Source organism: Aspergillus clavatus, genomic scaffold (genome assembly GCF_000002715.2).
Source record: "Aspergillus clavatus NRRL 1 1099423829795 genomic scaffold, whole genome shotgun sequence".
NCBI classification, from domain to species: domain Eukaryota; kingdom Fungi; phylum Ascomycota; class Eurotiomycetes; order Eurotiales; family Aspergillaceae; genus Aspergillus; species Aspergillus clavatus.
Genome location: NW_001517104.1, coordinates 1,057,504 through 1,085,202, shown reverse-complemented (window position 1 = coordinate 1,085,202; position 27,699 = coordinate 1,057,504). Strand labels below are relative to the sequence as shown.

The 27,699-nt window shown below is 52.2% G+C and overlaps 13 protein-coding genes across 13 annotated transcripts, besides 11 other annotated features; 6 read left to right on the top strand and 7 right to left on the bottom strand.

The window, feature by feature from the left end:
• Positions 1-23: 23 nt before the first annotated feature.
• Positions 24-1,070, bottom strand: ACLA_012430 (pyridoxal 5'-phosphate synthase subunit PdxS; the record flags this gene model as incomplete). The annotated part of the gene is made up of 3 exons (XM_001274240.1): positions 24-653; positions 715-897; positions 957-1,070. 3 exons carry the CDS (start codon positions 1,068-1,070, stop codon positions 24-26), a joined length of 927 nt encoding a protein of 308 aa, XP_001274241.1.
• A 1,050-nt stretch (positions 1,071-2,120) lies between these two features.
• Positions 2,121-2,714, top strand: ACLA_012420 (uncharacterized protein; the record flags this gene model as incomplete). Its single annotated transcript, XM_001274239.1, has 2 exons — positions 2,121-2,489; positions 2,562-2,714. The coding sequence occupies 2 exons, from the start codon at positions 2,121-2,123 to the stop codon at positions 2,712-2,714; spliced, it is 522 nt and encodes a 173-aa protein (XP_001274240.1).
• Positions 2,715-2,965: 251 nt separating this feature from the next.
• ACLA_012410 (origin recognition complex subunit 2) lies at positions 2,966-4,642 on the bottom strand (the record flags this gene model as incomplete). Its single annotated transcript, XM_001274238.1, has 1 exon — positions 2,966-4,642. One exon carries the CDS (start codon positions 4,640-4,642, stop codon positions 2,966-2,968), a length of 1,677 nt encoding a protein of 558 aa, XP_001274239.1.
• A 634-nt stretch (positions 4,643-5,276) lies between these two features.
• Positions 5,277-6,704, top strand: ACLA_012400 (bifunctional ornithine acetyltransferase/N-acetylglutamate synthase; the record flags this gene model as incomplete). Its single annotated transcript, XM_001274237.1, has 2 exons — positions 5,277-5,728; positions 5,792-6,704. The coding sequence occupies 2 exons, from the start codon at positions 5,277-5,279 to the stop codon at positions 6,702-6,704; spliced, it is 1,365 nt and encodes a 454-aa protein (XP_001274238.1).
• Positions 6,705-7,100: 396 nt separating this feature from the next.
• ACLA_012390 (translocon subunit SEC61) lies at positions 7,101-8,630 on the bottom strand (the record flags this gene model as incomplete). The annotated part of the gene is made up of 4 exons (XM_001274236.1): positions 7,101-7,182; positions 7,240-8,315; positions 8,389-8,556; positions 8,619-8,630. 4 exons carry the CDS (start codon positions 8,628-8,630, stop codon positions 7,101-7,103), a joined length of 1,338 nt encoding a protein of 445 aa, XP_001274237.1.
• A 929-nt stretch (positions 8,631-9,559) lies between these two features.
• On the bottom strand, positions 9,560-11,062 carry ACLA_012380 (uncharacterized protein; the record flags this gene model as incomplete). The annotated part of the gene is made up of 1 exon (XM_001274235.1): positions 9,560-11,062. The coding sequence occupies one exon, from the start codon at positions 11,060-11,062 to the stop codon at positions 9,560-9,562; it is 1,503 nt and encodes a 500-aa protein (XP_001274236.1).
• A 2,006-nt stretch (positions 11,063-13,068) lies between these two features.
• ACLA_012370 (ATP-dependent bile acid permease) lies at positions 13,069-16,009 on the top strand (the record flags this gene model as incomplete). The annotated part of the gene is made up of 2 exons (XM_001274234.1): positions 13,069-13,386; positions 13,532-16,009. The coding sequence occupies 2 exons, from the start codon at positions 13,069-13,071 to the stop codon at positions 16,007-16,009; spliced, it is 2,796 nt and encodes a 931-aa protein (XP_001274235.1).
• A 798-nt stretch (positions 16,010-16,807) lies between these two features.
• On the top strand, positions 16,808-17,794 carry ACLA_012360 (ABC transporter C family protein; the record flags this gene model as incomplete). Its single annotated transcript, XM_001274233.1, has 1 exon — positions 16,808-17,794. One exon carries the CDS (start codon positions 16,808-16,810, stop codon positions 17,792-17,794), a length of 987 nt encoding a protein of 328 aa, XP_001274234.1.
• A 229-nt stretch (positions 17,795-18,023) lies between these two features.
• Positions 18,024-19,009, top strand: ACLA_012350 (putative cyclin; the record flags this gene model as incomplete). Its single annotated transcript, XM_001274232.1, has 2 exons — positions 18,024-18,284; positions 18,368-19,009. 2 exons carry the CDS (start codon positions 18,024-18,026, stop codon positions 19,007-19,009), a joined length of 903 nt encoding a protein of 300 aa, XP_001274233.1.
• Positions 19,010-19,537: 528 nt separating this feature from the next.
• Positions 19,538-19,582: a microsatellite.
• Positions 19,539-19,582: a microsatellite.
• Positions 19,583-19,748: 166 nt separating this feature from the next.
• On the top strand, positions 19,749-20,944 carry ACLA_012340 (ATG3/ATG10 family protein; the record flags this gene model as incomplete). The annotated part of the gene is made up of 2 exons (XM_001274231.1): positions 19,749-20,278; positions 20,398-20,944. 2 exons carry the CDS (start codon positions 19,749-19,751, stop codon positions 20,942-20,944), a joined length of 1,077 nt encoding a protein of 358 aa, XP_001274232.1.
• Positions 20,172-20,201: a microsatellite.
• Positions 20,945-21,443: 499 nt separating the features above from the next.
• Positions 21,444-22,432, bottom strand: ACLA_012330 (putative cell wall protein; the record flags this gene model as incomplete). The annotated part of the gene is made up of 2 exons (XM_001274230.1): positions 21,444-22,289; positions 22,343-22,432. The coding sequence occupies 2 exons, from the start codon at positions 22,430-22,432 to the stop codon at positions 21,444-21,446; spliced, it is 936 nt and encodes a 311-aa protein (XP_001274231.1).
• Positions 21,558-21,784: a microsatellite.
• An 875-nt stretch (positions 22,433-23,307) lies between the features above and the next one.
• On the bottom strand, positions 23,308-24,621 carry ACLA_012320 (uncharacterized protein; the record flags this gene model as incomplete). Its single annotated transcript, XM_001274229.1, has 1 exon — positions 23,308-24,621. One exon carries the CDS (start codon positions 24,619-24,621, stop codon positions 23,308-23,310), a length of 1,314 nt encoding a protein of 437 aa, XP_001274230.1.
• Positions 24,622-25,448: 827 nt separating this feature from the next.
• Positions 25,449-25,524: a microsatellite.
• Positions 25,450-25,544: a microsatellite.
• Positions 25,453-25,527: a microsatellite.
• Positions 25,545-26,076: 532 nt separating the features above from the next.
• Positions 26,077-26,138: a microsatellite.
• Positions 26,077-26,144: a microsatellite.
• Positions 26,078-26,140: a microsatellite.
• A 217-nt stretch (positions 26,145-26,361) lies between the features above and the next one.
• Positions 26,362-26,396: a microsatellite.
• ACLA_012310 (uncharacterized protein) lies at positions 26,395-27,162 on the bottom strand (the record flags this gene model as incomplete). Its single annotated transcript, XM_001274228.1, has 1 exon — positions 26,395-27,162. One exon carries the CDS (start codon positions 27,160-27,162, stop codon positions 26,395-26,397), a length of 768 nt encoding a protein of 255 aa, XP_001274229.1.
• Positions 27,163-27,699: the final 537 nt, after the last annotated feature.

Sequence of the window (27,699 nt, the reverse complement as noted above, 5' to 3'; positions counted from 1 at the left end):
CCAATATGAAGATATTAGAACATTTACCATCCTCTCTTGGCCAGTCTGTCGGACTCGGCCATCTGAGAGACGTTGATGCCAACCATGGCCTCACCCAGGCCCTCGCTGACCTCAGCAAGAACCTTGGGGTCCTTGAAGTGAGTCACAGCCTGGACAATGGCCTTGGCACGCTTCTTCGCATCACCGGACTTGAAGATACCAGAGCCAACGAACACTCCGTCACAGCCCAGCTGCATCATGAGTGCGGCATCAGCGGGAGTGGCAACGCCACCAGCAGCGAAGTTGACGACGGGCAGACGGCCCTTCTCCGCGGTCTCGCGGAGAAGCTCATACGGTACCTCGAGCTCGCGGGCATAGGCGCGCAGCTCAATCTCGGGATCGGTAGCGTTCTGGAGGATACCGCGGGCGCGGGCGATCTGGGCATTGACGGTGCGCATGTGCTTGACGGCTTCCACAACGTCTCCAGTACCGGCCTCACCCTTGGTGCGGATCATGGCGGCACCCTCGGCAATACGACGCAGAGCCTCGCCCAAGTTGCGGCAACCGCAGACGAAGGGAGCCTTGTAATCATGCTTCTTCACATGGTAGACATCGTCGGCGGGGGTAAGGACTTCGGACTCGTCAATGTAATCGACGCCAATGGCTTCGAGAATCTAATGAAAACCAAAGTCAGGAGGGCGAAGATCAGGATAATCCGGCGAGGAGCATGCTTACCTGGCACTCAACAAAGTGTCCAATACGGGCCTTGGCCATGACGGGAATGGTGACAGCAGCCATGATCTCCTTGATCATGCTGGGGTCGGACATGCGGGCAACGCCACCCTGGGCTCTGATATCGGCAGGCACCCGCTCAAGAGCCATGACGGCGGCAGCACCGGCCTCTTCCGCAATGCGGGCCTATAACGAGATCCTAGTCAGAGTTGAAACGCCTAATGATTCCTAGAAGGTGTTCGAACCTGCTCAGCATTGACGACGTCCATAATCACACCACCCTTCAGCATCTGAGCCAGACCGGCCTTGACGGTGAAGCTGTTGGGAGACGACGCTCCATTGGTGCTAGTGGAAGCCATTGCGTGTAGAGTAGATATGGGGTTTCTCAAGAGAGAGGATTTAAACTGGTCAGAGGGGAGAAGGAATGAGGAAGCGTAGGATATATAAGAAAATTGGCGAGATGGGATGTGAGAGAAGGAAAAAGCTGAGCCACCCTCCGGCCGAGATCTTAAGTTCTTAAGAAAGAGCGAGAACGGACTGTGAGTCAAGATAACCTTGATCGAATGAATGCCTTATTGCCTTGTCGCCTCCAAAGGAACCACAAAATTCGCGTATCGAAAATCCAGAAATCCCCAAATTTCCAAACTATCACCTCGTCCCCGCCGAATGATGTGCTCTTTCCAGCTCGCCCCGGCAGAGCGAACCAATTGTAGCACGGCTGCCCCTCCATACCCCTCCAGACAACTGCAAAGGCAAATTGGCCAATCTGCAAAAAAATCGCCGCCGGTGGGCGGTTTTCCGCGGACTTGGCCAGAAACGGTCAGGAACGGAACATGGGCTGCAGGCGTGGGCAGTTGTTCCTGACCCTGTATCTTTTGGTAATTTATAATTTCATCTTGGCCATGTTTACTTGGTCAGTACCTACTCCGTACACCATGTCGGATTTCCAGATTTCCGCAGCAGTCACGTGCTGGTAATGATACCAACATACACGTATCCCTTTTTGACACCCTCTGTTTGTAGGTTGTACCTAATACCTATGTTATGCAGGAAGCTCTATTACAAACTCGCCCCCCTAAGAACAACCTACACTACTCACGCTCTAGATGCGTAATTTTTCCCTGGACAAACCCTTCAAGATTAAGAATCTCTCGTCTTGCGTTGATTCCGCTGGATCGACAACTCTCGAAATCGCGTCTACTGGTCTGAAGGTTGACCGCCTGTTGACGTCACAGCAATGTCCATCTCCGCATATCGACATGAATGCTCCTCCATGTTTAAGCTTCTCGAATCTTGAACAGCTTCCAACTACATAGCCTTTTTGTACTTACCTGCATCTATTCTTATAGCTCCAGTTATCATAGCCCGCAAACCTCTCTCCATCACCTTCTTGCTACTCCAAAATCAACATGGCATTTGGCCTGCTCAGCGGGTTCGCTCGCACTTCTGCCGTCCTCGGTGTTGGCCTCGGCCTTTCCTTCTCCCTGCACCCATTGTCGCCCTTCCGCGCCTCTCCCATGCAGTGTCAATACGCAGCTCCCTACTCACGTCTCGATACCCAGAACCCCACCGGGTCCGGCTGGACTCTCGACAGCAATGACCCTGTCATTGCGAAGCAAGGGAAGACAAGCCCCAGCACGGCGTCGGGGATTTTGACCGCGTCCAATATGCGCCAGGTGAGCCTGGGTAGTGTGCTTGGTCTCGTGGTGGGTGTCGGATTGCGGGCGTTTTCTCGCTCTCTGGTTGTTTTGCTAGGAATGGGAATTGTCTTGGTTGAGGTATGTGATGTGCGAATGTGTTGTGTTCTTGGTTCGGGTTGTTGCAGGGACGGTGCTGACACCGATATCTAGTATGCTGCTTCTAAAGGATACAACCTTCTTCCGGTCCGGACGATGCAGAAATATTTCAAGAAGGTGGATCTCCAAAAGGCCATGACGTCGAATATGCCGCTCAAGATGAGCTTCGGTGCAACAATGGCTCTGGCTGCGTTTGCACAGTTCTAGATAAACAAGCTCAATTTCCACTCAAAGTCCCGTTTGAATGTGTCTTCTTGGTCTCCTTTATCAGCATACCTCGAAGGATTCGTCCTGTATATGTGATATGTGATTGATGCACAGAGGAGGGATTTAACTGTCTTTGTACCAAGACACTGCTTTATTAGAGATAGTTTCAGTAGTTATTTCCTCAATTGTGATATACAGTGCTATGCAGGGGTATCATGATTTATGCAAAGCCACCACGCAATCTTCATCCGTTAACTCAATACCAGATCTTCCAGGACTCCTTCCATCTCTTCCCGCGACAAGGGAACCCCTAAGATCTCCATCCCCCCCGTGTCCATTCGAGATGTGATCATCTGATGGTCATGGAACTCTTTTAACAGCGTCCGAAACATCATCTCAGAAGAGGCAATGAACTCTTCAGCAGCTTTCTGGTAGAGCATCCGGAACTCAATGCCAGTCTCATCGTGAGACCTATCCTCCCTCCCTCCATTGCCGTCCATATCGTCATCCGAATTGTTCCCTTCGTCCATCATACACAGTATTTCGGTGAGTAGTAGCCGGTAGAGATTCTGTGCGTTTTCGGGAAGACTCTTCAGCACGAATGCAACGCCGTCTTTGCCTCCTATGCGACGTCCCTTGCGGCCTAGAAGATTATGGACCTCCTCCACGACGTCGAACTCGGTATCAAATGGGATGAAAGTTGTACAGTCATGGAACACAAAGTTGAACTGATCCCGAAGACTGATATCCCACATCAACAAGAAATTTGGCGTGTCTGCCGTTGCCAGCAAACGAATCTTGGGAGTTGCGGCCAGTCGTGCGAGGAGGGCTTGATTGGTCGCTCGACGGAGGGAGGGGGCATCGATCGAATTGATCAGGACGGTAATCGGTTTCTGAGATGGTCGTGACTTCAGGGCAGATTGCAACAGTTCTAGAACCTCCACCGGCTGAAATCCCATCTTGGATGGAATATCCGCACCAAGAACAGCCGTCACGATCGTGGCGAAGATGGATCGGATTGACATATTTGGAGTATGTCCATTGACCACAACAATCGATGGCGGAGCAGAGCTCTGTCGGTGGTATAGCCAATCCGCAAAATTGTCCAGGAGCTGACGCTTTGAGCCGTACCCGTACAGGCAGATGTTGAAGTTCTGATCAAACTCAAAATCCCATTGCGGGAATGACCGACAATGCAAGTCGAGCAAAAAGCTCTTCTCTTTCTGGCAAGGGTCCGCATAATCCGCCAATTTTTCAAAGTATTCCTCGTGCGTTAACAGATTCACCTTGGTCAGAGTATTGTTTGATGTCCGGGCAGGACCTGCTCTGTTCTGGAAGAAATACCGTTCATGTGGCGGTAGTTCTCCCTCAGGTGTGGGTGAACGTTTGTTTTTGGCGCCTTTAGGTCTGCCTGCACGACGCTTGGGCGTTGCTGCCGTCTTGCTCTCAGCGACTTCATCTGTGGTTGCCTCGACTGTCTGAACAATCCCTTCACCGTCTTCGGCGCCAGTCTCGGGGGCTCCTCTTTCATCTTCTAATATCTCCTCTGCCAGGCGATCAGCGCTGTCCCAGAATTCTTCCTCATCCTGCTCCAGCAGGAGCCGGGCGCTCTTCTTCTTCGCTGACCGATCAGCATTGCGTGCGCGAGTGGGCGTGGACACTGCTGTGGCCTTTGTAGGTGTCGAGAAGAGGGATTTTGCCTTTGCCTTATGTGTGGGTGTTTTCAGACCTGATTCTTTCAGGGCAGCCGGTGTTGATGCACTCGGTTTTCTCGGTGTTGTTTTCATGCGTTTCGAAGGCGTCATCTCAAGGGGGCCATCCCCATCCGCATGCCCGCTGACAGAGCCATTGGTGGCTGTAGTTCTTTGCCTCTTCGGCGTCGAGACAAGACGCTGATCGTCATCTGAATCTGGTTGCTTTCGTTTCATCTCAGTAAGAATGTACCAAATGCAAAGGCAATCAGCGACGGACAAGCGGAGAACAAGTACCATTCAGTGAAGCAAAGCCTTGAGCCCTATGACCTTTCGAGTTGGCGAAATTAAATAAGTTCGACGCAAGGGGTGTATTCGAGTATAGATATCTGGATTCCCTAGATACGGCTCTCAAATCTGGAGACTTTCTTTGATCAGCGCGTCTGGAACGCGACAAGAACAAGCCGGCGGGGACTGTTTCTCCGAGAGCCGCGATATCGGATCTCGAGGCACTGGCAATTTGGAGATGGGTCGTCTGCGAATCACCACGAAGTGAGGGATTTCAGGCCCAACGAGAAGTTTGACAGGGTGTATCTGTCGTGCAGTGGGGAAACACCATTCTCATCCTTTGGGAGAGAATCGTACCTGGGCATCCATTTCCTGAGTCACTTCTGAGTCACTTGTGGCCGATCCGTTACTTATCTACGGAGTATATCCCGCACCTTTCTCAACTTTCCCTTCTACTATATTTGGGCTCCAGACAGCAATCGGGTACACCACGATGTACGTACACTTTTGACATATTCAATCGCCGCAAGCTAATCAAATTGCTAGAATATCCATGGTTTCCCCGGCCCAACCCGCAGTCGCAATGGCTGCTTTCGCCAGGATGGTGAAGGGCCAAGTGCGCAACTACTCTGCTCCTCTGGACATGGCCATTCCCGCCTCCAAGCAGAAGTACATTCCTTCGTCGGGCTCGTATCCCAAAGGATTCCTTGTGTCCGGAACCCATGTCGGTGTCAAGGCGTCCAACACCAGGTTCCCAGACCTGGCTTTGATCTCCTCCGAAACCCCATGCTCGGCCGCCGCTGTTTTCACGACCAATAAGTTTCAGGCTGCTCCCGTGCAGGTGAGCAAGAAGACGCTTCAGGAGCGCCAGGGACAGGGTATCCGCTCCGTGGTTATCAACTCGGGCTGCGCCAATGCCGTCACCGGCAAGGGAGGTTACGAGGACGCAGTGAACATGGGCAAGAAGGTGGATGAGTGTGAGGGACTCAGCAAACCTAGCACGCTTGTCATGAGCACCGGTGTTATTGGACAACGGTAATTCCTCTGCTGATAACCAAATTTCTGACGGTCAAGGACTGACCTCTCCTGCCATGGTAGTCTCCCCATTTCGAAGATCCTGGACAAGATCCCCACGGCCTACGCAAATCTCGCATCCACCCACGAAGCCTGGCTCACCACTGCCCGCGCCATCTGCACCACTGACACCTTCCCCAAACTGCTCTCGCGGACATTCACCCTCCCTTCGTCCCCCGGCCACACTTACAGCCTCGCCGGCATGACCAAAGGCGCCGGCATGATCCATCCCAACATGGCCACTCTGCTCGGTGTTCTCTGCACCGACGCCCCTATCGCCCCCTCCGCCCTGCAATCGCTCCTCAAGTACGCTGTCTCGCGCTCCTTCAACTCCATCTCCGTCGACGGCGACACAAGCACCAACGATACAATTGCCGTCCTCGCCAACGGTGCCGCCGGCGGCGCCCCGATCAACTCCGCCTCGTCGGACGACTACGCCGCCATGCAGGAAATCCTCACCTCCTTCGCCCAGTCGCTCTCGCAGCTCGTCGTCCGCGACGGCGAAGGCGCCACCAAGTTCGTCACCGTCCGCGTCCAGAACTCCCCCGACTACGACTCCGCCCGCCTCATCGCCTCCACCATCGCCCGCTCCCCGCTCGTCAAGACCGCCCTCTACGGTCGCGACGCCAACTGGGGCCGCATCCTCTGCGCCATCGGGTACACGCAGGGCGTCGCCCCTGGAACCGTCGTTCCTGAGCGCACGAGCGTCAGCTTCAAGCCCGTCGACGGTAGCGCTGTCCTCAAGCTCCTGGTCAACGGTGAGCCCGAGCAGGTCGACGAGGAGCGTGCCAGCGCCATTCTCCAGGAGGAGGATCTCGAGATCGTGGTTGACCTGGGCGGCGGTGAAAAGGGTGAGCTTGGCGGTGAGGAGGCCGTCTACTGGTTCTGCGACTTCAGCCACGAATATGTGACCATCAACGGAGATTACAGAACCTGATCTAGGTAAACAGGAGTAGCATATATACCCAACCATAGCTCACAGATCCAAGATTTCACACATTGCATAATGACTCGAAGATCGGAGAGATTAACAGCCAAATTACATGTAATTTAGTATCTTTTGTTTTCTAAATATGGTTACAAAACCTGAATGGAATGCTATGTACAGTCGTGGCTGTCACACTTTCCCGACGGAAAAACTCCCAGCATGCAAGAACTCCCTACACTAATGCAACCGATACATGCAAACCCTCGATATCTCCGTCGCAGATGAAGAGTGCAGACGTCGTCCCAGCCACGACAGCGCATCCGTCCAGTAATCAACGAAGAATAAAAGGAAATCGATAAATTCACAAATCCTTTCTCATACTGCTCATCAGAAAACGTCCCCTGTCTAGTTACCAGGGACGAGGCCCTTGAGGCCCGAACCGATATCGCCTTCACGGGCGGCGATTTCGAAGTAGCCGTAGATAATACTAGGAGATGGTTGTTAGTGTATGCGCATGCGACAGATGAAGAAAGAAGCAACTCACGTGACGGCAAGGAGGATACCGGTGCCGCTACCGAGGGCACCGAGCAAGTCGGAGGTGACGGAGAGAGCACCAATGCAGGCACCACCGAAGGCAGCAGCAGTAGGGATGATTCTCTTGAGCTCCTTGTACATGCTCTGCTCACGGTGACCGGCCATGACGAGACCCTGGTCCTTGAGCTGCTTGGCGACATCACGGGGAGCGGAGCCGGAGACTTCAATCCAGGTCTTGGAGAAGAGCGCGCAGGCGACCAGCATGAAGGTAATGTACACAGCGGTGTGGATAGGATCAAGGAGAGCCTCCTTGAAGTTCAGAGGAGGGGACATGTAGTAAGCAATACCAGAGGCAGCGTAGAGCTGGGCGGAACCCTCGCGAGGCTCCCAGACACCGAGGAGTCTGACGAGCAGGTTGTCAGAGAAGCGGGAGTACAGCATCTGGCTGACAAGGAAGATGTTGGAGGACAGAGCGGATTGGAGCATGATGGGCATGTTGGAGGTATAGAAGAGACGGACGGGGTAGGAGCCACGCATGCCACGCTGGCGGGAAGACTTGACAGGGATCTCAACGCGGAAGCCCTGCAGGTAGATGACAGCGGCGAAAACGAGGAGAGTGGCAAGCAGGTTCATGACGTTGGGCAGGTTCTGGCGGTAGAAAGCTTCCTGCAGAGCACGCTGCTTGTCAGGCCAGGTCAGGAGCAGGTGGAAGAGAGCGATGATGGCACCCTCGAACTCAGGGCCACGGCCAGTGTTGATGGTCGTGGGAGAGAAGGCCTTCCAGACGATCGACTCGCAGATGTTGGTCGCAATGAAAAGCGAGATACCGCTTCCAAGACCGTATCCCTTCTGCAGCAGCTCATCCAGAAGAATGACAACCAGGCCAGCGACGACGAGCTGGACAATCAGCAGAACGCAAATACCAGCACCAAGGTCGCTGGGCTGGCCATACAGACCAGTCAGGACATAGACACAGGCCTGGCCGAAGGAGAGGATGATGGCGAAGAGCTTCTGGGCGGTCTGGTAGAGCTCACGGTCGGTCTTGAGGTCGAGGTTGACATCAATGAGGTGGGTACCAGCAAGGAGCTATCGTAAGGCGAATCTGTTAGCTACTCATCATACCCTCGTCAAAACACCATTTTTGCAATCGCAAACTTACCTGGAAAACCATGCCGGAGGAGATAATAGGAGTAATACCCAGCTCCATCAGGGTACCACGGTTACTGGCAAGCATCATACGCAGCCAGTACAAGGGATCCGAGGTGTCGGACGAGACAATGCCGTACAGGGGCATCTGGCTCATGACCAGGAAAATCAACAGGGTCAACTGCAGAGACAGTCAGCGCACAGTCCCCAATTCGCGATTCATCAGCAAAAGTTATAACATACCCCCGTCCACATCAGCTTCTGGTTGAAAGGCACCTTGGTCTCCGGGGCTGCCACCTCCGGCAGGAGGGGCGTAAAGGGCTTGATCAAATCAAGAAATCGAACTAGAAACCAGAACCCTGTTAGTAGGAATCAATTGACCCAGAGGATGAAGCTTTTGCGACAGCAACTGCCATCGCGTGCAGAAAACGACTTACGTCCGCTCATTGTGGCAGTTGATCTCCCGGATCACTAGATGAAATTAGGGGGTAGGGGAAATTAAAAAAAAAAAAGGAAGAAGCTGGAATGATGCTTCCAGCTGAAGGAGCGAAGATGTTGAAAAGAAACAACAAAAAAGGGAGAAGAGAAAAGAAGAAGGGGGATGGATTATTACACCGGGGGGAGAAGGGAAGAGATGGGAGGTCGAGGAGGAGGTTTGGGGTCAGAGTCAAGCGTGGAAGCGTAGACGCCTCGCTGGCCACTTTCTCCAGCCACGCTAACCCCGTTGAGGCCACTTGGTCGCTTTCCCTGAGATTCCCTGTTGAGACTCGAAGCACTCCGCCAGTCCAAGCGTATGAGTCAAATATCGCTTAGGTATTGATCAAATCTTGATCATCGGTCAGTTCGACTCCTCTTATTGACATAAGGGTTAAACTGGGTCTATGATTGTGTGTTTACTCTGTGGGCTGTCGGTCGCAAAGGAGCTCAAGGATGAAGCACCAGACCTTACAAGAAGCATCTGAGACTGGACAATAATTGAATTCAATTTTGAGTGAAGTTGATCAGCCAATTCCAATGGAAGAAGATTGAGACGCGTCGCGTATAGGTTGCTAAGTAAAATAACCTCAAATCCCTCTGCAAAGGGCTTGATGCAAGTACATATTTGCGGAGAACTGCAAGTACAAGAAATATCTCAAAACACCTGGATATCCTTCTTTTTCCAACTATATAGGCTCGTCTTCAGATCAGGGTCCAACAAGACTAAGGCAATCGTCTACCACCAGCTCCAGTTCGCTGAGTCGGAGCTTCAGGCCCCGATTCTCCTCCTTTACGACGTCCAGCACACCCCAAGCTTCAGAGGCTGGGACCCCATGGCAGATATTGCACTTGGACGAATGGCCCATCCAAGAACTGGTAATGCCCGTAGACGCAAGTCCCTTGAGAACACGGTCGTACGTAGACTGGCGTGGTACTGAAGCAGGCTTTGACTCTTTTTGACTTGGCTGGACAGGGGTTGATGTTGGTATGGAAAGCGCAATCTGAGATATATTCGGTGAAGGTGCAATTGTCGAAGCAGGTGACTCGAGACCATCTCGACGCGAGAAAATGCTTTCCGCGAGGCTCTCATCACCGGAGTCAAAGCCTGAATCGCTTGTGTAGGTGCCATTGCTGGCCCGTTTCAAGCTTCGTTTCGGGGTTTGGAGTTCAGTGCCCACATCGGACAGGCTCTCCTCGTCGCTGGAGCGGACAAGCATCACGCTGCGACGGCGTGTCTCCTCTTCCCGTCGACGCAATTCTCGCTCCTGCTCCAGTTCTTCGGCCATGGCCTTCATGGCCTTTTCTTGACGGAGCACTTTCTCCGCCATGCCATCGAGCTGTACTTTGAGATATCCAACCCGCGTGCGAGTCTCTTCAAGCTCCTCTTGCTTCTCATTCTTGTCTGCCAGAGCTTCATGCAATGCAAATGTCCTCTGTTTATATGCTGCTTGCAGCTGTCTTAGAACATTATCAGCATGGGCTCGCAAAGCATCGAATGCTTGCTGATCGCTAAGTTCACTTGATGCCGGGGGGAGTAAGGCAGCAGTGATATCCATGTTGAGAAATTCGTCATCAGCCGGTTCAGGGAGATCGATTTTGGACTCTCCCTGACGCTTGAAGCTGAAGAAGTTGAAAGGGTTTGTGGACGTGACTTGCTTCAGCGGCGAAGAGGGGGTTGAGCGCTTTGATGCACGGTTCGGATATGCTCCAGACGGCGCCATTTCCATCAAATCATGACCTACTTGCTGGTTCACCATGGTCAGATTTACCGGCTCCGATTTACCCTGGAACCAACCCGACAAGAGCTTTGCGCCCACTTCCAAAGTCTTTTTGGCAGGGTTCTCCGCTCCTGAGTTCGAGGTTCTATGACGGTCGTCCAAGTCTTCGTATGTTCTGGCTTGGTCGGCGAAAAGTTGCTTGACTGAGAGATGTGACTGCCGGGGAACAATCTCGGTATTTGCTCGACGATGAAAAGAGGTGCGTGTATTTGTGAGACGTTTTCTTTCCGGCAGCGGAGTTAATGGATCGGTAATATGCGCCAAGGACGTTGAAGGAGTATTTGCTGCGTTCTCATGTGAGAGCTGAGTATCATTGTAGGGCTGATGACAACGATCCTGAGGGACGGAAGACGTCGAAGGATCGAGTTCAGAGTTGTCAATGACGACAGCTGTCGGAGCCGTAACCGACGAATGATCGAAGTCTTGGAGCATCGTGGAGCTTGAGCTGTGACTGGACAAGGCAGAAGAAGGAGAGGGTCAAGAATGGTAAAAGAATGCGAACTGTCGCACCACTTGGGCGAAAGCTGGAATGCCACGTCGATAATTGCCCGTTCAATCCAATAATGCACGGTTATCCGCTCCAGTCATTGGAATCGGGTAAATAACAACAAAGACCAGAGCAGAGCAGATTCGGGCGTTCCTCTGACGGTGTCGATAGAACTTCTCCTTTTTTTTCCTCTCCGGTTTTGTTTACTCTCTGGATATGCGGGGAATGTAAGTTGAGATCGCGCGGCTTATCGCGATGACGTTTGAAACCTTGACGAGAGCTTGGGGGTTTGTTTTAATCAGAAATTCAGAGTTCAACGATGCGATAAGTGAGAACCTCCAGTGAAAAGGAGAGGGCAAAGGAGAACCGGGGCAGGAAGAATAAGAGTCGATCTAGACTATCTAGCTGGATAGAGAAGAGGGTGATCCCAGCGCCAAGCGATAGCAATCAGGAGAACCCACACGTGCTCCTGTCAGCTCCGAGAAGATGCCCAAGATCAATAGTTCGATGCGGAAGAAGCTATCGGAGCTGTCTGAGATGCGCTTTACTGTGTATTGGAGTCAGAAATTGAGTTGTCTGTTTCTGAGTGTCTCTGGACCAGCATGCAATATGCGCACTGACGGGGTCAGGGGACGATGAAACAGACCCCTTTTTGTGACCCCGGAAAATCGCGAGGCTGGGGATTTCCAGTGTTCATAATCCATATTCCATAAAGACAAAATACGATTAAGGAGGATAGATAATCAGACGCGGAGCTGCGCTCCACAGATCCTCCGAATTGCGGTGGCTGAACAAAGTGCTGCACAGCATTTATGATCTGCCATCGTGCCTCTGCTCCACTATGATGAGGCAAAGTTCACTTAGAACCTTTGTGGGCTGGACGAAATGACGACGACTAAGTGACTAATTGATTTTGCCTCTTCCAAGAGTCACAGAACTCACGATGGCGCAGTTCATGATCTGCTGGATGCCCCATGTTCATCGTCTTGTTGTTCTCCAAAGGAAGACAGTCTTTGCCTCAGGCAGGAGCATATGTGTTCACGTGATCGAGTCCTGTTAACCATCGAAGATGAACAACAACGCAGAACATGGGTAAGATGGTTTGAATCTCTGTTTCAATGTAGAGAGCGTTCTGAAGAAAGATGCTCAATGCTCCTTTTCTTAGAGGTCGAATACAGCAATGAGCGAGGCACCACTAAATCAGCAATCAGCATGAGACGAGCAGGATTTTGAGATATATATAGTTCTGGAAGTGAGCATTATCTCAACTCATCGCCAAAAGAGACTACATCAGAGCTCAGGAACAGTCAACCAGCGACGAATAATCATGGCCTTGAGAAGATGCTTGTGATCAAGATATCTCTGAGTATTCAATTCAATTCTTAAAGCCGACAGGGTTCAGTACCACATTACCGTGTCACCGGGGCATTTAAGCACTTCACATTTCACATGAAAGGCAGGGAGTTTTCGCCCAGGTCAAGAGAACACATGTTGCACTTGCATCATGATCAGTTGCTTCGAGGTGCCTGGAAAGCTGCATTCCTGTGGGCGGCGCTATCGGGTTTTGAGCGCAATACCTTATGCTTGGTAACCTCCCCGGGCTGCCCTTTGCTGACTCCCAGACGTACCTGTCTGGACCTGGGTGATTTCCAGATAGAGAGACAATAATGGCCTAGTTATCCTTTTTCGGGCCCTTGCTTCGTTGTCCTTGGATTGATCTCGTTTATCATGACGATGAAGCGATGCACATGCAGTGCAGAACAGCCGACCTGCATTCTTGTCATGTCATGCCCCCATTCCAGAATTAATTCTCCGTCTACTCCTTATTCGATATGTTTAATAAGGTAAGCTGCGTCGACGACTGACTGGTACGTCTCTATTAGACTCCTATACCCTACTATACTACAGCAGTGAATCACATCTCGATGAGTGGATAAGCGAGGCTGCCAACATGCAAACGCTGGCAGCTCTTTGTTTGATAGCCGATTTGAGTGGGACAACTCTTGTTCTTCTTTTGACAATCCCTGCGATTCGGACGATCCTTGAATCTGTCATCCAACGATTCCATGGAGCAGATCAGTACTTGTGCGAATTCTATGTCGATCAAGATGGAGAAGCAGATAGAACATCCATCATCAGCGCGGAAAAGAAAGTTTTGCGGATCCTCATCATAATTTTCGTCATAGGAGGGGTTATGACAGCTCTCGTGCGGTTGCTGGTATACGAGAAGATGTTCGCGTTGGATCTTTGGGCGCAGTTCCTGGTCTGGGTGAGTGCTCGCATCCTGTGCCAGTGTGGCTTGCACATGAATGCGAACTAATGAGTATAGCTGGCAGACTTTACTACTCGTTCAATCCACAGCCATCGCAATAGAGAGTTTACCAACTGCTCGATGCTCTCTCGCATGGAAACAGGCACTGAGCCATGTGGCTACTATCAACAGCATTGGATGGGAAGCATATGTTAAATATAAAACTGGTCGTCTGAATCACGCCCATCTTTATTTGATGTGCTTGGAAATGGGATTTGCCTTCCTCAGCGTTGCTTGCGACCTTTCCCTCCCACAACGCCCGGATGTCTTTCGAAACGGAAAGGTGGTGGACCGCGAACGAACGGCATCATTGTTAAGCCGAATGACATTCGGTTGGACGACCATGTTGATTCGATTGGCTTCTCGCAAGAATGATATTCATACTGATCATCTGCCGGAGCTGGATTCCGAGACTCGCGCAAAGAATCTTCAAGAGAGCTTCGCGCAGGCACAAGCCCAAGTGATCTCAAACGGAGGAAGCTCAAAGTCTCTATGGCAAGTGCTGTGGCGCTCATATCATCGGCATTTGCTATGGCAATTCGCTCTTTCACTGCCAGCGAGCTTGCTAGCATTCGGACCTCATGTTTCCCTCCTCAGAATCCTCCAAATCCTTGAAAAGCAATCCGAAGGGGGAATGGTAACAGCGGACCTGTGGCTTTGGGTGCTAGTGATGGGTGTATCTCTAAGTCTTTCTTCCTGGCTCGAAGCGTTCATTGGTTGGATCGCCTCCAACAAGATTGCTATCTGTGTATACGAGCAACTTTCGGCTGTGCTATTCAGCAAGTCAATGCGCTCGAATCGTCCAACTGACAGAATGCGCAAAAGAGATAACCTACAAAGCGCAGGACAAGACGAAGTCAATCAGGGCACGCAGGTTGCTGTCAACCTGGTGGCCGTGGACGTTCCAAGAATCGCTGGGATTGCGACATTCTTGTACAATTTCCTTCTTGTGCCTCTGAAGCTAGGTGTTGCTTGTGTTCTCTTGCAGCAAGTTCTTGGCTGGCGAAGTCTCTTTGCGGGAATGGCAGCATTGGCACTTCTCATGCTCTTGAACCATGTGTGTATGGCTAAGTACACTAAGGCAGGCAAAGACCTGATGATCTGTCGTGACCGCAAAGTTATTACCTTGACAGAAGCCCTCCGAGGTATACGACAAATCAAATTCTCTGCTACAGAAGACCAGTGGGGAGAAAGATTGAGCCAACTTAGAACTGCAGAGTTACGGGCCCAGGCAACTAGCTTCCGATGGAATGTGATATGCTTCTCAGTTTGGGTTTTGGCCCCAATTCTTTTATCTGTTGCTTCGCTTTCCGTATATACCATCAACCACGGTGGTCTGACTCCATCCGTCGCATTCACAGCAATTTCTGCACTGACCTCCATGGAGGTCGCCTTATCTGTTCTCCCAGAACTCATCACGAATGCAATGGATGCAATCATAAGTATGAAACGCATTGGCGAATTTTTGGATGCTCCTGAGAAGATATCGACCACCATAGCTTCCACTAGCATTTGCTTTGACAACGCTACTGTTGCTTGGTCAGGTAGCATCTCTGGTAACGGTTCGCCCTCAGAGACAGCCTTTGTGTTGCGGAATTTGAATGCACATTTCCCTCGACATGGTCTAAGCCTCGTCTGTGGCCGAACAGGTGCTGGCAAGAGCCTACTGCTGGCCACAATCTTGGGCGAAAGTGAAGTTCTGGACGGTCAAGTCAAACGGCCAGCCAGAGAGACTTCTAGAGGCATGTATGATATCTCGGGTCGAACGCAAGAATGGATCATAGAATCCGTGACAGCTTATATCGCACAGGTGCCATGGATCGAGGCAGCCACCATTCGTGAAAACGTCCTTTTTGGTTTGCCGTTCGATGGTCAACGATACCGGAAAGTCCTCTATGCATGTGCTTTAGTCCAGGATCTGCAGATTCTGGATGACGGTGATCTCACTGAGGTAGGACCGAACGGTGTGAATCTGAGCGGTGGTCAAAAAGCACGAATTGCCCTCGCACGTGGACTATACAGTCGTGCTGGTATACTGATCATGGACGACATCTTCAGTGCAGTCGATGTCCACACCGCGCAACATCTGTACGAGCATGCCTTAACCGGCGAGCTTGCAACTGGTCGCACTAGAATACTCGCTACGCATCATATGCGGCTTTGTCTTCCTCGCGTGGATTATTTGGTCAATTTAGACAGCGGTTCCATGATCTTCGCCGGATCAGTGGCTGAGATTCAACGATCTGGCGCACTTGATGGTCTCCTAGGCAGGACAATTGGAGTTCATGAAGAACTCGGAATTACCACGAACTCAGCATCGTCAAAATGCTTGGATCAATCGACACCCTGCCGTGAGACATCTCGTATCCGAGTGGCAAACCCCCCTCTCAAGCACCGTCCACGACGTCCTAAACAGTTTGTTGAAGAGGAAGGTCGCGAGAAGGGAGCCATCGCCTTCAGTGTCTTCCATAGATATGTTCAAAAGTGTGGCGGACGGTTGAAGTGGGTCATGCTGGCCTTGTGCTTCACCAGTTATACAGGGTTGGTGCTTGGGAAAGTAAATTCTCCGACACCAAGATAAGTTGGGATACAGTAGCTGACAATGCAGCAGGGCTGGTGGCTGGGCCTATGGAGTGAACAAGAGATTTCAACTTCAACATCATCTGGAGTCTCCCCTGAGCTGCAGTATTACCTGGGCACCTATATCGCTCTCTCGGTCATTGTGTGGATAGTAGGCTCATTGAGGTCTTACTTTGCGCTCACCGCATCGTTAAAAGCTTCCAAAAGCTTGTTTGACCAAGTGTTGCATATCATCTTCCGCGCACCACTTCGGTGGCTTGACACCGTTCCCATAGGCCGTATTCTAAATAGATTCACGGCAGACTTCAACATGATTGATTCACGCCTGGGATTTGATATAACCCTTCTGCTTGGGGAGGGCATGCAGGCAATATGTGCAGTCATTGCTGGTATATTAATCAGCCCCGTAATCATCGTGTTCTCTGTGGTTGTGGCATGGCTTTGCAGTTGTTATGCACGCCAATACCTCACAGCAGCCAGACAACTGAAGCGTCTGGAGAGTACAAGCCGGAGTCCGGTTTATGAGCTCCTTGGTTCTTCCCTCAGCGGACTCTGGACGATCCGCTCTTATGGGAGAACAAGCGACTACATTGATACAATGCATGGGCTGATCGATCAGCACGCTCGTGTATACTGGAATTTGTGTCTTCTGAATCACTGGCTCAATTTCCGAATCAATCAAAGTGGTGCTTGCTTTTCCACAGTTGCAGCAGTGACATTCACTCTTTTGCAAGATTTGAAGGCATCGTCAGCTGGATTCGCAATCAGTTTCGTCATCCAGTTAAGCACTGCATTAGCCATGGCGATTAGGATGTACGTCATGTTCGAACTGGATATGAACTGCGTTGAGAGAGTGTTGGAGTACTCGGACATCACGACCGAACGTTACGAGGGTCTTGATGCTCCGGCTGGGTGGCCCTCCAAAGGACGTCTGGAAGTCACGAATTTGTCTCTGAGTTACGCACCAGACCAACCGCTAGTTCTGCGTCAGGTGAGCTTTCAGATCAAACCCGGTGAGAAAATTGGCATAGTTGGCCGTACCGGAGCTGGTAAGTCGTCGCTGGCATTAGCTCTTTTCCGGTTCCTTGAGGCCCAGGAAGGGCGAATTCTCATCGATGGTGTCAATATCAGCCAGATCAATCTCCGTGATCTTCGTCGTCGGATAGGCATCATTCCGCAAGATCCAACGCTGTTTGCCGGCACAATCCGGTCAAATCTCGATCCCTTCAACGAGCACGATGACTGTGAATTGCTTATCGCTTTGGGGCGGGTACAGTGGGTGATGCAGGATGGAGATATACTATCCGCAGTCGGCCATGTTAGAACAGGAAAGGAGTTGGACTCCCAGACCGACGAGGCTCTCCTGCATGAAAAGACAGCTCTTTCCGAGCTTAATGCCTCTGTTGCAGAGGGAGGCTCAAATTTCTCACAGGGACAGCGGCAACTACTTTGTTTAGCTCGTGCCATCCTGGCAGCACCCAAGATTCTTGTACTGGACGAAGCCACATCAGCTGTTGATGTTGCGACTGATGAGGTGATCCAGAAATCAATTCGCTCCGACTTTGGGCAGGGGTCGAGCACGATGTTAGTGATTGCCCATCGCATCAGCACTATTGCTGATTTCGATCGGGTTCTTGTTCTTGATGCAGGCAGAGTGATTGAATTCGCGTCCCCTTGGGACCTCATGCAGCTGGAAAATGGGGTCTTCAGACGCATGGTGGAAGAGGATGGGGAATGTGACAGCCTCAGACGAATGATATCTAAGAATACTTCCAGAGCACACTAGCAATTTGAATCTAGACAGTTAGCAATAAATAAAATCTTAATATCTAGTGTCCATTCATTAAGCAATTGACTTCTCATCACTGGGGTGTATGTAGTGAAGAAGAAGAAACGTAGAAGCGAAAGCAGACCGTGAGCGAGCTCCGCCATGGAATCTTCTCCGCATCTTTTCTCACTCCGCACATCATCCTCCAGCAACAATCACGAGTCACGACCACTACACGACACTCAACATGACGTCTTCAGACGTGGCTACACTGAAACATCTTTCTAACACGCTTGCAACCCCAGAGCAATTATCCAACTCTTCTTCAGCGATCGATGGCGTGCCTCCAGACTTGGAGACCTCCATTCGGTTCGCAGGCACGCAGCTCACCCATGCGGCTGGAGTTCTATTGCGCTTGTCGCAAGACATCATTGCGCAAGCCATTGTGACGTTCACTCGATTCTGGATGGGAGCTGAGGGTGGGAGTCTACGAATATACTCCGTCAAGGTTCGTCTACGCGCATGATATCCTCCCCCATTCATTGCCCAGGTCACAGAACGCGGAACTCACCTGGCTTATCACATGTACAGGACGTCTCTGCAGCAGCTCTCTACTTGACCGCAAAGCTCTCGTTCCAACCCACCTCCCCTCGATCTGTCCTCAACGTCTACACCTTCCTCCTCTCCAAGGACGCCTCCCCGCTGTGGTTCGTCAACCCCAGGGGAACGCCTGACCAACCGAGCCCGGAGACATATACCCTCACCGAGGGGGGCTACCTCACCCAGCGCGCCGTTCTCTTCCGTATCGAATCGGTCGTCCTTCGTACGCTCGGCTTCGACACCCACGTCACTCTGCCACACACCATCGCCCTGACCTACCTGCAGACCCTTGGGGTTTCGGCGCCGGCCGTGGCGCGCAGGGTATTCGAGCATCTGAATGGGGCGCTGCTGTCGCCGCAACTGCTGTATGTCGCGCATCAGCCGAATGCGCTTGCGGTCGCAGCTATATACCTGGCCGCGCGCGAGGTCGGGGTGAAGCTGGTGGATGGGGAGTGGTGGGAGGTTTTCGACGTCGATCGGGAGGAACTGGGGTTCCTGGTTGTTGGGATGAGGAGCATGGAGGGATTCGCGAGGGCGGAGGCGGATAAATGGAGGACTAGGACGGTTCCCGTGACGGTTGAGGAGGTGGAGGCTGAGATTGAGAAGCGGAGGATGATGGAGGAGGGCGAATGAGGTCCAAATTAAATTGGGGACGCTCTGATGGAATCAGAGCCTGTCTAACTTCTGACGACTACGAGACGTTGCTCCGCGGGAAGAGCTTCCCACAGAGAGCTGTGCTGGCCTAGAGAAACAGATGCTTAGCTCTCCCTTGAGGCGCATGCAGCAGGGACGATCGACTTATGGCCGCTGGCGGTACCATATACCTCGAACCAGGCGTCTCTAAGTACAGGAATCTGCCGACCTAAGGTGCTGCTATGAGACGGGATCTCTAGGGAGGATTTACATAGAATGCATATAGATAGCTGAGACCGATTGCGTCATGGCTGGAATTATTGTCGAACACAGGGGGGCTGGATCAACCTCTGCAATTCTGAATATGAGATCAATCACAATGCATGACCTCAAACACAGTCTTCGTTCTCTGAATTTCTCGTGACTTTCTTTCCAACTAACCTGGTGGTGATGTGATGCTGCTGTCTCAGCCACATGATCGGTACCTATCTACCCCGCGTGCTTTGAGAGAGCACCAGAACAACAGGCAGAGAGAGAGAGAGGGAGAGGGAGAGAGAGAGAGAAAAAGAGAGATACAGTGATAGGTTACCCGCCCACTTCTGATAGCTCATCCCTCCATCCACTCAACCCTCCCATCCCAACTTATCTTGTATCCAACTCCCAAACACTAAGGTAGGATCCTTTCATTTCAAACCTGATCACAAAGGAACCAAAAAAAAAAAAAAGAAAAAAGAATACGATGAACATCCTCCATTCCACCCTCTCAACCTGGCGGGATCGCCTGGCCCCCGTCTCGCGCACCTCCACCTTCCGCACCACCGGTCAAATCACCCCAGAAGAGTTCGTCCTCGCCGGCGACTACCTCGTCTACAAGTTCCCGTCATGGTCGTGGGCCGACGCCTCCTCGCCCGCCAAGCGCGTCTCCTACCTGCCCCCCGGGAAGCAGTTCCTGGTCACCCGCGGCGTGCCCTGCCACCGGCGGCTGAACGAGAACTTCGCGGGCGATGCGGGCCACGAGGACGAGATCGTCAGAGATATGCTTGCCGGGGATGATGGAGACGGGTGGCTACGTACGGGCGGAGGACGCGATCTCGCAGAGGGCCACGCTGATCGGACGGGGGATGTCCGCACCGTCGACGAGGCGGGCAATATCGGGGAGCGAGAGGAGGGGGACGACGAGGAGGAGGAGGAGATCCCTGATATGGAGGATGAGGATGATGACGAGGAGGCAATCATTCGTGAGCCGGCGGGCACGTCGAGTACAACCCAGTTCGTTTTCCATCCTTTCATCGACCTTACTTACCGTCGATCTTCCCCTTCCCACCCCCCTTCAAAAATCAATTACAGAATTACAGGAGTACTAACAGTGGATTGACTGAACTTCCCAGACCCATCCGCACCTACAACCTCTATATCACATACTCCAACTTCTACCGCACCCCACGCCTCTACCTCTCCGGCTACCTCTCCCCCTCCGAGCCCCTCCCCCCACACCTCATGATGGAAGACATCGTCGGCGACTACAAAGACAAAACCGTCACCCTCGAGGACTTCCCCTGGTTCGACGGCGGCGTCAAGATGGCCACCGTGCACCCCTGCCGCCACGCCTCCGTCATGAAGACCCTGCTCGACCGCGCCGACGCCGCCCTCAAGATCCGCCGCGACAAGCTCAAGCAGGCACATTCGCCCGCCGAGGCGTCGCGCATCTCCGCTGAGCGCGGCCTGGAGGGCCTCGTCGATGAAACCCGGGGGTTGTCGCTGGGCGAGCAGCAGCAGCAGGGCGGTGGCGGCAGCGGCGGCGATGAGTGGGAGGTTCTGCAGCATGATGAGGAGGATCAGGTGGCTATCCGCGTGGACCAGTATCTGGTTGTGTTTTTGAAGTTTATTGCTAGTGTGACGCCCGGGATTGAACATGACTTCACCATGGGTGTATAATCTTCTGGGTTTGCACTCGTCTTGTTCTCTCGTCCGAAGATTTGTTGCTCTTTTTGGCGTCTGCGCGTGTGGGGGTTTTTTTTTTCCCTTTTTACTTCTTTCTCTTGCTATCATGATACAAACGATCCCAGAGACTCTTGCTTAGCTCACTTGCTCAATCAATGTCCCCCATATATCTATGATGATGACCAGGCCATCGATTCCATATTGTCAGAACCACAGATTAAAAATTAAATAAACCATTATTATACTATATTCTCCAAACTACACACAGGATTAACGACAAATACATAATAAAAGAGAAGTAAGAATCGGCGAGTCCCGTTTCAGAAACCGAAAGTACGCGCCAACCTATTCACAAATTTGCACAGCAAGAAAAGTAAATACGAGAAATCAAGGTGGAGAGAATGGGTTCTCCCCAACCTTTTCTCCGTGAGAGCCGTTATACATCAGCCGGGCTGCGAGCACAGTCACATCCCACCTACCCGTGGTTTGTTGTCTAGTTGCTGCAGGTGCAGGGCTGCTGGATTGGAGAGGTACCGGTGGCAGGAGGAGCAGGCGCCGGGTTCTCTGCTGGGGGAGCGGGTGCTGGGGCCGGGATGGGAGCCTTGGGGGTCTCTGCGGGAGGCGCGGGGGCTGGAGGAGCGGGAGTCGAGGTTTCGGGGTCCTCTGCAGGAGGAGCGGGAGAAGGAGGGGCAGGCGTCGAGGTCGAGGGATCCTTAGCGGGAGGAGCGGGAGCTGGAGGAGCAGGAGCGGGAGTCTTAGGCTCCTCTGCAGGAGGCGCAGTGGCAGGAGGAGTAGGAGTCGAGGTCGAGGGATCCTTAGCGGGAGGAGCGGGAGTCCCGGGCTCCTCTGTGGGAGGCGCAGGGGCGGGAGGAGCAGGAGTTGGCTTTTCGGGTTCCTCCGCTGGAGGAGCGGGAGCGGGAGCAGGGGGAGCAGGCTTAGGAGGCTCGGGCTGGGGGGGCGCAGGCTTGGGAGTCTCTGGCTTCGTCACTGGAGGCGCAGGAGGGGAAGGTTGAGGTGTTGGATGGACTCCATGGTCGTTGTGGTCGTCGTTATCCTCATCCCACTCGTAGCTGTTATGGAAAGTGTTCGCGAAGGAAGCGCTGGGGCCATCCGGGATGCCGACATTGGTGTAATCGCCTGCATCGGTTTCGGACTTGTAATGCGTCTTGCCGTTGCTGTCACCATCGCCGTCGGTGTCGCAGTCGTCACCATTGGTTTCATCGTAGTTGGAGGTGCTCCAGGCGCCGTGTTCGAAGCTGGGTCCGTCGGGGATACCGGCACTCATGGCGGAGCTGGCTTCGGTGCTGCTGTGCGTCTGTCTACTCTCCAGGCTCTGAGCCTGTGGGTTGTTGTTAGCATCGTACGGTGGATTTGGGTGGTCGAGTGTCTTACCCTCGCAGCAACAGGGGCCGAGAGGACGGCAGCAGGGCCGACGGCGAGGAGGAGGCACATCAGTGCCGAAATATTCTTGGCGTTGTACATGGCTGGTGCGTAAAGAGTGATGGCAAGAGAATGAGAGATCTCGGGATTGTATAAAGAGTGTTTCAGAGAAGGCGAAGTGAGTGATGTGATCTTAGTGAAAGTGGTAGAGAAAGAATGGATGCTGGATGATCGCAGCCGGTTAGTGGATGATGAAATCGTATCTGTCTCTGCGTGAACGACGAGGCCTTTTATACCTCGTCTTGGGTATCTGGAAACGGAAACGGGTCCGGACCCTTCATAGGGGTGTATGCTCCTTTGAAACCCAGTCTCCGGTGACTGAGCACCTGCTGCTGTAAGGCACCAAGGTGGAAAATACACAGGCTATTCTTAGCCCGAAGGGCCTGTAGGAGACCAGGAGAATCGGCATGGGGTGCAGAACTGGAGGCACATCAGCTGTCTTCCAGATTCACATGCCCATGCAAATGTGAATACTGACTGTGGGGATGAAGCAGGAGAAGGGTGAGACTGGGTGTAAGTAAAGATTAGCCACCACTGAGACCAGCTGAAGATAGATATCATGCAAGGGAGGTTGAATTATTGATCTCAGCACGCCCACCGAGAGACAAGCCACAACTCAAGCCTGCCTAGAGGGTAAGTCCGTTACATGTTTCGATGTCGGAATCTTAAATGAGTATGGAGATATGAGAGTGAGACATTATCTCCCGAGTCATCGTTCCAGGTATCCCAAAATGGAAAAAGTAGTATGTATCAGCTGTATATATCACATTTCAAATGATACAGCTCCAGAGCATGCTGTAAGGCGTGCCCAAGGTAATGGCCGTCGCAATTGAATACGATTCTCATGTCATGGGGGCTAAGAAGAAGCAAAATAGCAAGAAAGAAAAAAATTTGTGGTATCAACTGCATCATCATCATCAAACTTTACCAAAATCCGACCTTCCAAACGCAGTGCCAAAATTGGTTGTATTCTTAAATTTCAATTCAGGGACCGACTCATCCTGTCCAGCAGGGTCTGCGTCCTTCTCGTCCTGGTCGTCCGGTTCAGAGGGGCGGCGGCCAATAGCTCGCATGGCCTGGTCGAGGAGTTTCTGATCCAACTCCTGTAAAAACTCATTGTCATGTTCCTCCTCGTTCAACAGGGATAACGGCCCCTTCAGAGCGGGATCTTCAGGTACATCTGGGAAGTACGAGTCACAATTCTCTGCAGGCTGTCCAGCGGTCGTTGCCCTGGGAGCCAGGAGTTCTTCCTCTTTGGTTTGGGTGACGAAATCGCCATTCACCGAGGTATGTTCTGTGTCCGCGTCGATGTCGATGATGGCCATGGGCGTGTGTCCAGCATCCCGGACGAGGTTCATATCAGGAGGTCCGAGCTCGGAGAGCTTGAGCTTCAGGCTGTTCTTACGCTCCGAGGGTGTCCTCGGTTGGTCAGAAGATGCGGTCGACGATCCTTCTGGCGACGGGGAAGGTGGCGTCATCACGCGGGCAACAACCTCGGGCGGCAAGGCCGACGATTTGAGTGTAATGCCATCAAGCTTACTGTCAAGCTTCTCGATGGGGACGGAAATGCTGGCACCCGCCGAAAGGTCGGTGGCACGAGTGGGCGGCGAGAGCGCCGCATCTAGGGAGGGAGCGGTCAATGACAGATGCGCTCCTTGCTCCGCGATCGACGCAGGGTGGTTCTGGCCATCTACCAGGTCGATGTCAGGGAACACCCGTGTGGGCCGGCTCATAGGGCTGGATCCTTCCCAGATCTGAGCGCTATACGGATGGTGGCTTTGGTGGCGCTCGTCCGTTGAATTAGAGGATGTAGGACCACCGAAGGGGTTGAGAGAAAATTTGACGGTAGTAGTGGATGAAGTGGGAGAACCTGGATTGGTATTTTTGGATTTCAACAACGCTTCGAGTTCCAAAATTCTCTGCTTCAATAGCGCCCGCTCTTTCTCCCATAATTGGCGTTCCATCCCAAAAAGGGCCCTTTCATTCTCGAAGCTCACTCGCTGGCGATCAAGGAGCGACCGGGCTTGATCAAGGTAATCTGCGCTCATGGCTAAGTAGGAGGAACGATCACGGTTCACCATGCCAAGCACCCGCCCGTATTCTACTTTTGAGGCGGGGGTGCTGCCTGAGACCGACTGCGCACGGCGGATGGGGGTTGCTGTTGGGGAGAAGCGAACCTCCTTGTAGAGGGTCCCATGTCCGTTAGGGACTTTTGTGGTTGCTGATTTCATAGTGGGCGGTAACCAGACTGTGACGACCGAGACAATTGCAGGGTGGAATTTCTTTTCTTTTTCCAGGTGAAACAAACCTCCCTCTTTGAAGGGATGAGGGAAAAAAGGGGGGGGGAAGAAAAGAGAGTAATTCAGGAAAGTTCCAGACGATCCAGGGAGGAGGAGGAGGAGGAGAAAAAGAAGAGTTGATACAATGGCAATAGGGCCCCCCCTGCTGATTATCAGTTGGTCGTTCGGGAGTAATAGACAAAGCGCTCAATAAACAGCATGGAGGGAAGTCCACTTACCAAACAGGAAGAGATAGGGCGGTCGCTAGGCGACAGAGTCGTCCCTGTACGAGGTTTAAAGTCTGACTGGTTGATCGGAATGTATGAACGGTGCCTGAGACGCGAGGTCAAGTAGGATCTCCTCAGCACAGCGTGGCCCCATAGAAGGAGGCGATAATCGAGAGACTAGAAATGGGTTGTTGTTCACTAGTGGAGGTTGCGGGAGCCAGCCAAACGTCGGGAGACAAGTGGACGAGGGAGAGCTTCACTGCAGCGACAGGCTCAGAGCATCGTGTTACTGGACGGAACTTGAATGAGATTTATCATGTCAGTCGCAGCGCACACTGTAGGTGACCAGCAAGCAGTTCTTGAGTTTCCAGGAAGCGGGTACATTGATGTGGGGGAGGGCAAATTATGGGGGACGTACCAACTCAAGCCAGCAGAGTCCATGTAACGTTCTGGTTACTCGGCGATGGATCGAGAGAGGAATCAAGGAAACACGATCTCACAGAGTACGCGAATGACTGCAGGGGGATGACTACCGATAGATATAGTCTGACGGGATGATGGATGATGGGATGATGGATGATGGGATGATGGATGATGGGATGATGGATGATGGGTGATGGGTGATGGGTGACTGATAGTGATGATGATCCAAAGAATTCCTGGGGTTGAACAGAGCGAGAGCAGCGGAGAAGCGTGAGGGCGATCACAAGGCATGTAATGACGTTATGGGCATACAGACGAACCTCCTCCAGCAGGATGATCGATGCCTTTTTTAATCGAGTTGCGAATGCGATCTTGGATTCTCACCCGAACTCCCCCGTAGTTAGTCAAGTCAGAGTCAGAGGTGAAGTCAAAGAATCTGGAGTCAGGAGTCAATCCAGAACGGTAATGGGGAAAGTCCAGTCGCAGTCTCCCAGACAGATCTATTTGACATTGACCAGGAAGAGGATTTCAGCGTGTTCACGTAAATCATAATTCGTTCTTCAATATTAAGATTAGAATAAGTACAGGGAGCGGATGTCTATCCAATATAAATATGCGCAGTCTATCTGAGATGAGAATTTCCCTCAGTCAAGAATGATAATCCATAACTCCGTGGTTGTGTCCAAGTCGCCAAACTCCATAGTGTAGTCTATGCATGATCCCATCCTGATGGAAACAATCCAACGAAAGGCAAGGGAAAAAAAAAAAAAAAAAAAAAGAAAAGAAAAGAAAAGAAAAGAAAAGAAAAAGAAAACAAAAAAGAAACAACACAAAGCGTCAGGCATTTCCTATCCGAGCTTCCTGCGCTCTTTTAAACCTCGCAGCTCCCCGACAACTCAAGAGCGGACAAGGCTGAATGTCGGCTGTTGCTGCACAGGCGCGCATATCTTTCGGGGACGTCATCCTGCAGCTGCCGTACGAGACGATGACATAGGCGCACGAGGTCAGAAGATAGATGAAAGGCGTATAGAGACGAGAAATCTCTGTCTATCTATCTGTCTGTCTGTCTGTCTGCCTATAGGGACGAACGTCCCAGTGACGAGCGGCTCCCCTTCCCGACCAACCGTTGCGCCTCATCCATGATATGGCGATGCATCGACGGCAAGGGAAAGAAATGCATATCCTTCCGCAGCGCCCCAAACACCGTCGCCAGATACAGGACGCCGCGGGCAGAGAGCTCCCGGCCGCCGACACAGGCAGACGGGTAATAGAACCTCGGGGCGAGGTAGAAGAAGACGCTCGACCATCGCGGCAGCTTCTCCGCCAGCAGACGGGCGGCGCGCTCGTACTCCTTGAACGTGCGCTTGGGCACGCCCGTCTGCGAATGCACGAAGAAGCAGATCTCGAAGCCGACGCTGCGGATGCGGCTACGGGCCGTGGCGCTCAGCGTGTCGAGGAAGGCGCCTAGGCGGTTGAGATCGAACGAGTTCAGGAAGAAGAGGGTGTTGCGCGAGTAGAGGAAGTCCTCCGCCTCGTCGTGAATCTGGCGGTTGACGGAGAGCAGGCTGCGTGCGGTGCCGTCTTGACCGACCCAGCTGGGACACATGGACAGCGCGCGGTACTGTCCGCGGGAAGTAAAGGTGTTCCCGCGGTCGTTGACCACAATCAGCGGACGGTCGGTGTATTCATTTGGTACGGCGAGAGCGTATTCATAGATCTTCAGGCGAAGTTCGGGGGGCAGTCGGAAGAAGCTCGACTGCTTGGTAGTGGTACTTCGACCACGGCCGCAGGCCGGTGGTTGTCTCGAAGTAGGCGTACGTGTCGGCGCGATGACCTCGAGCATTCTCGTATGAAGCTCTTGTAGCTTGTGAGTTGTGAGATAAATGAAAACAAACAGCGAGTGGGGTGATGAATGAAGCGAGACACAGAGGGGATAGAGCAGATATGTAGATATATAGATATAGCTCCGCTGCCACTTTTAAGTAACTCTGTGTGTAGAAGATAGATAGTAGTGACATCAGACAGCCACAAAACCACCCAAATAGATAGATAGATTGGATGATACCAAGAAAAGCAGTATCTCGACTCCCAGGAGCCCCAAGTCATACAATTAACAATGCTGAATGCAAGATAAAAACATAAGAACCAACGAATCCCAGGCAAAATTCTGCAGGAATCAGCACATAAACACGCACCCCCTGGGAAGAGAACAGATCAGATCATGCCAAGCAGATGCTGTACCCGTGGACTGAGCATTGAATCCGTCATTACAGAGTATTGATGAAAGCTGGATGGCGAAAAAAAAAGGCATCATACCACAAGCAGGCATCCAATCAGTCCGATATCCGCTTACTGTTGTGTCTCCAGCACATCCAGCCCG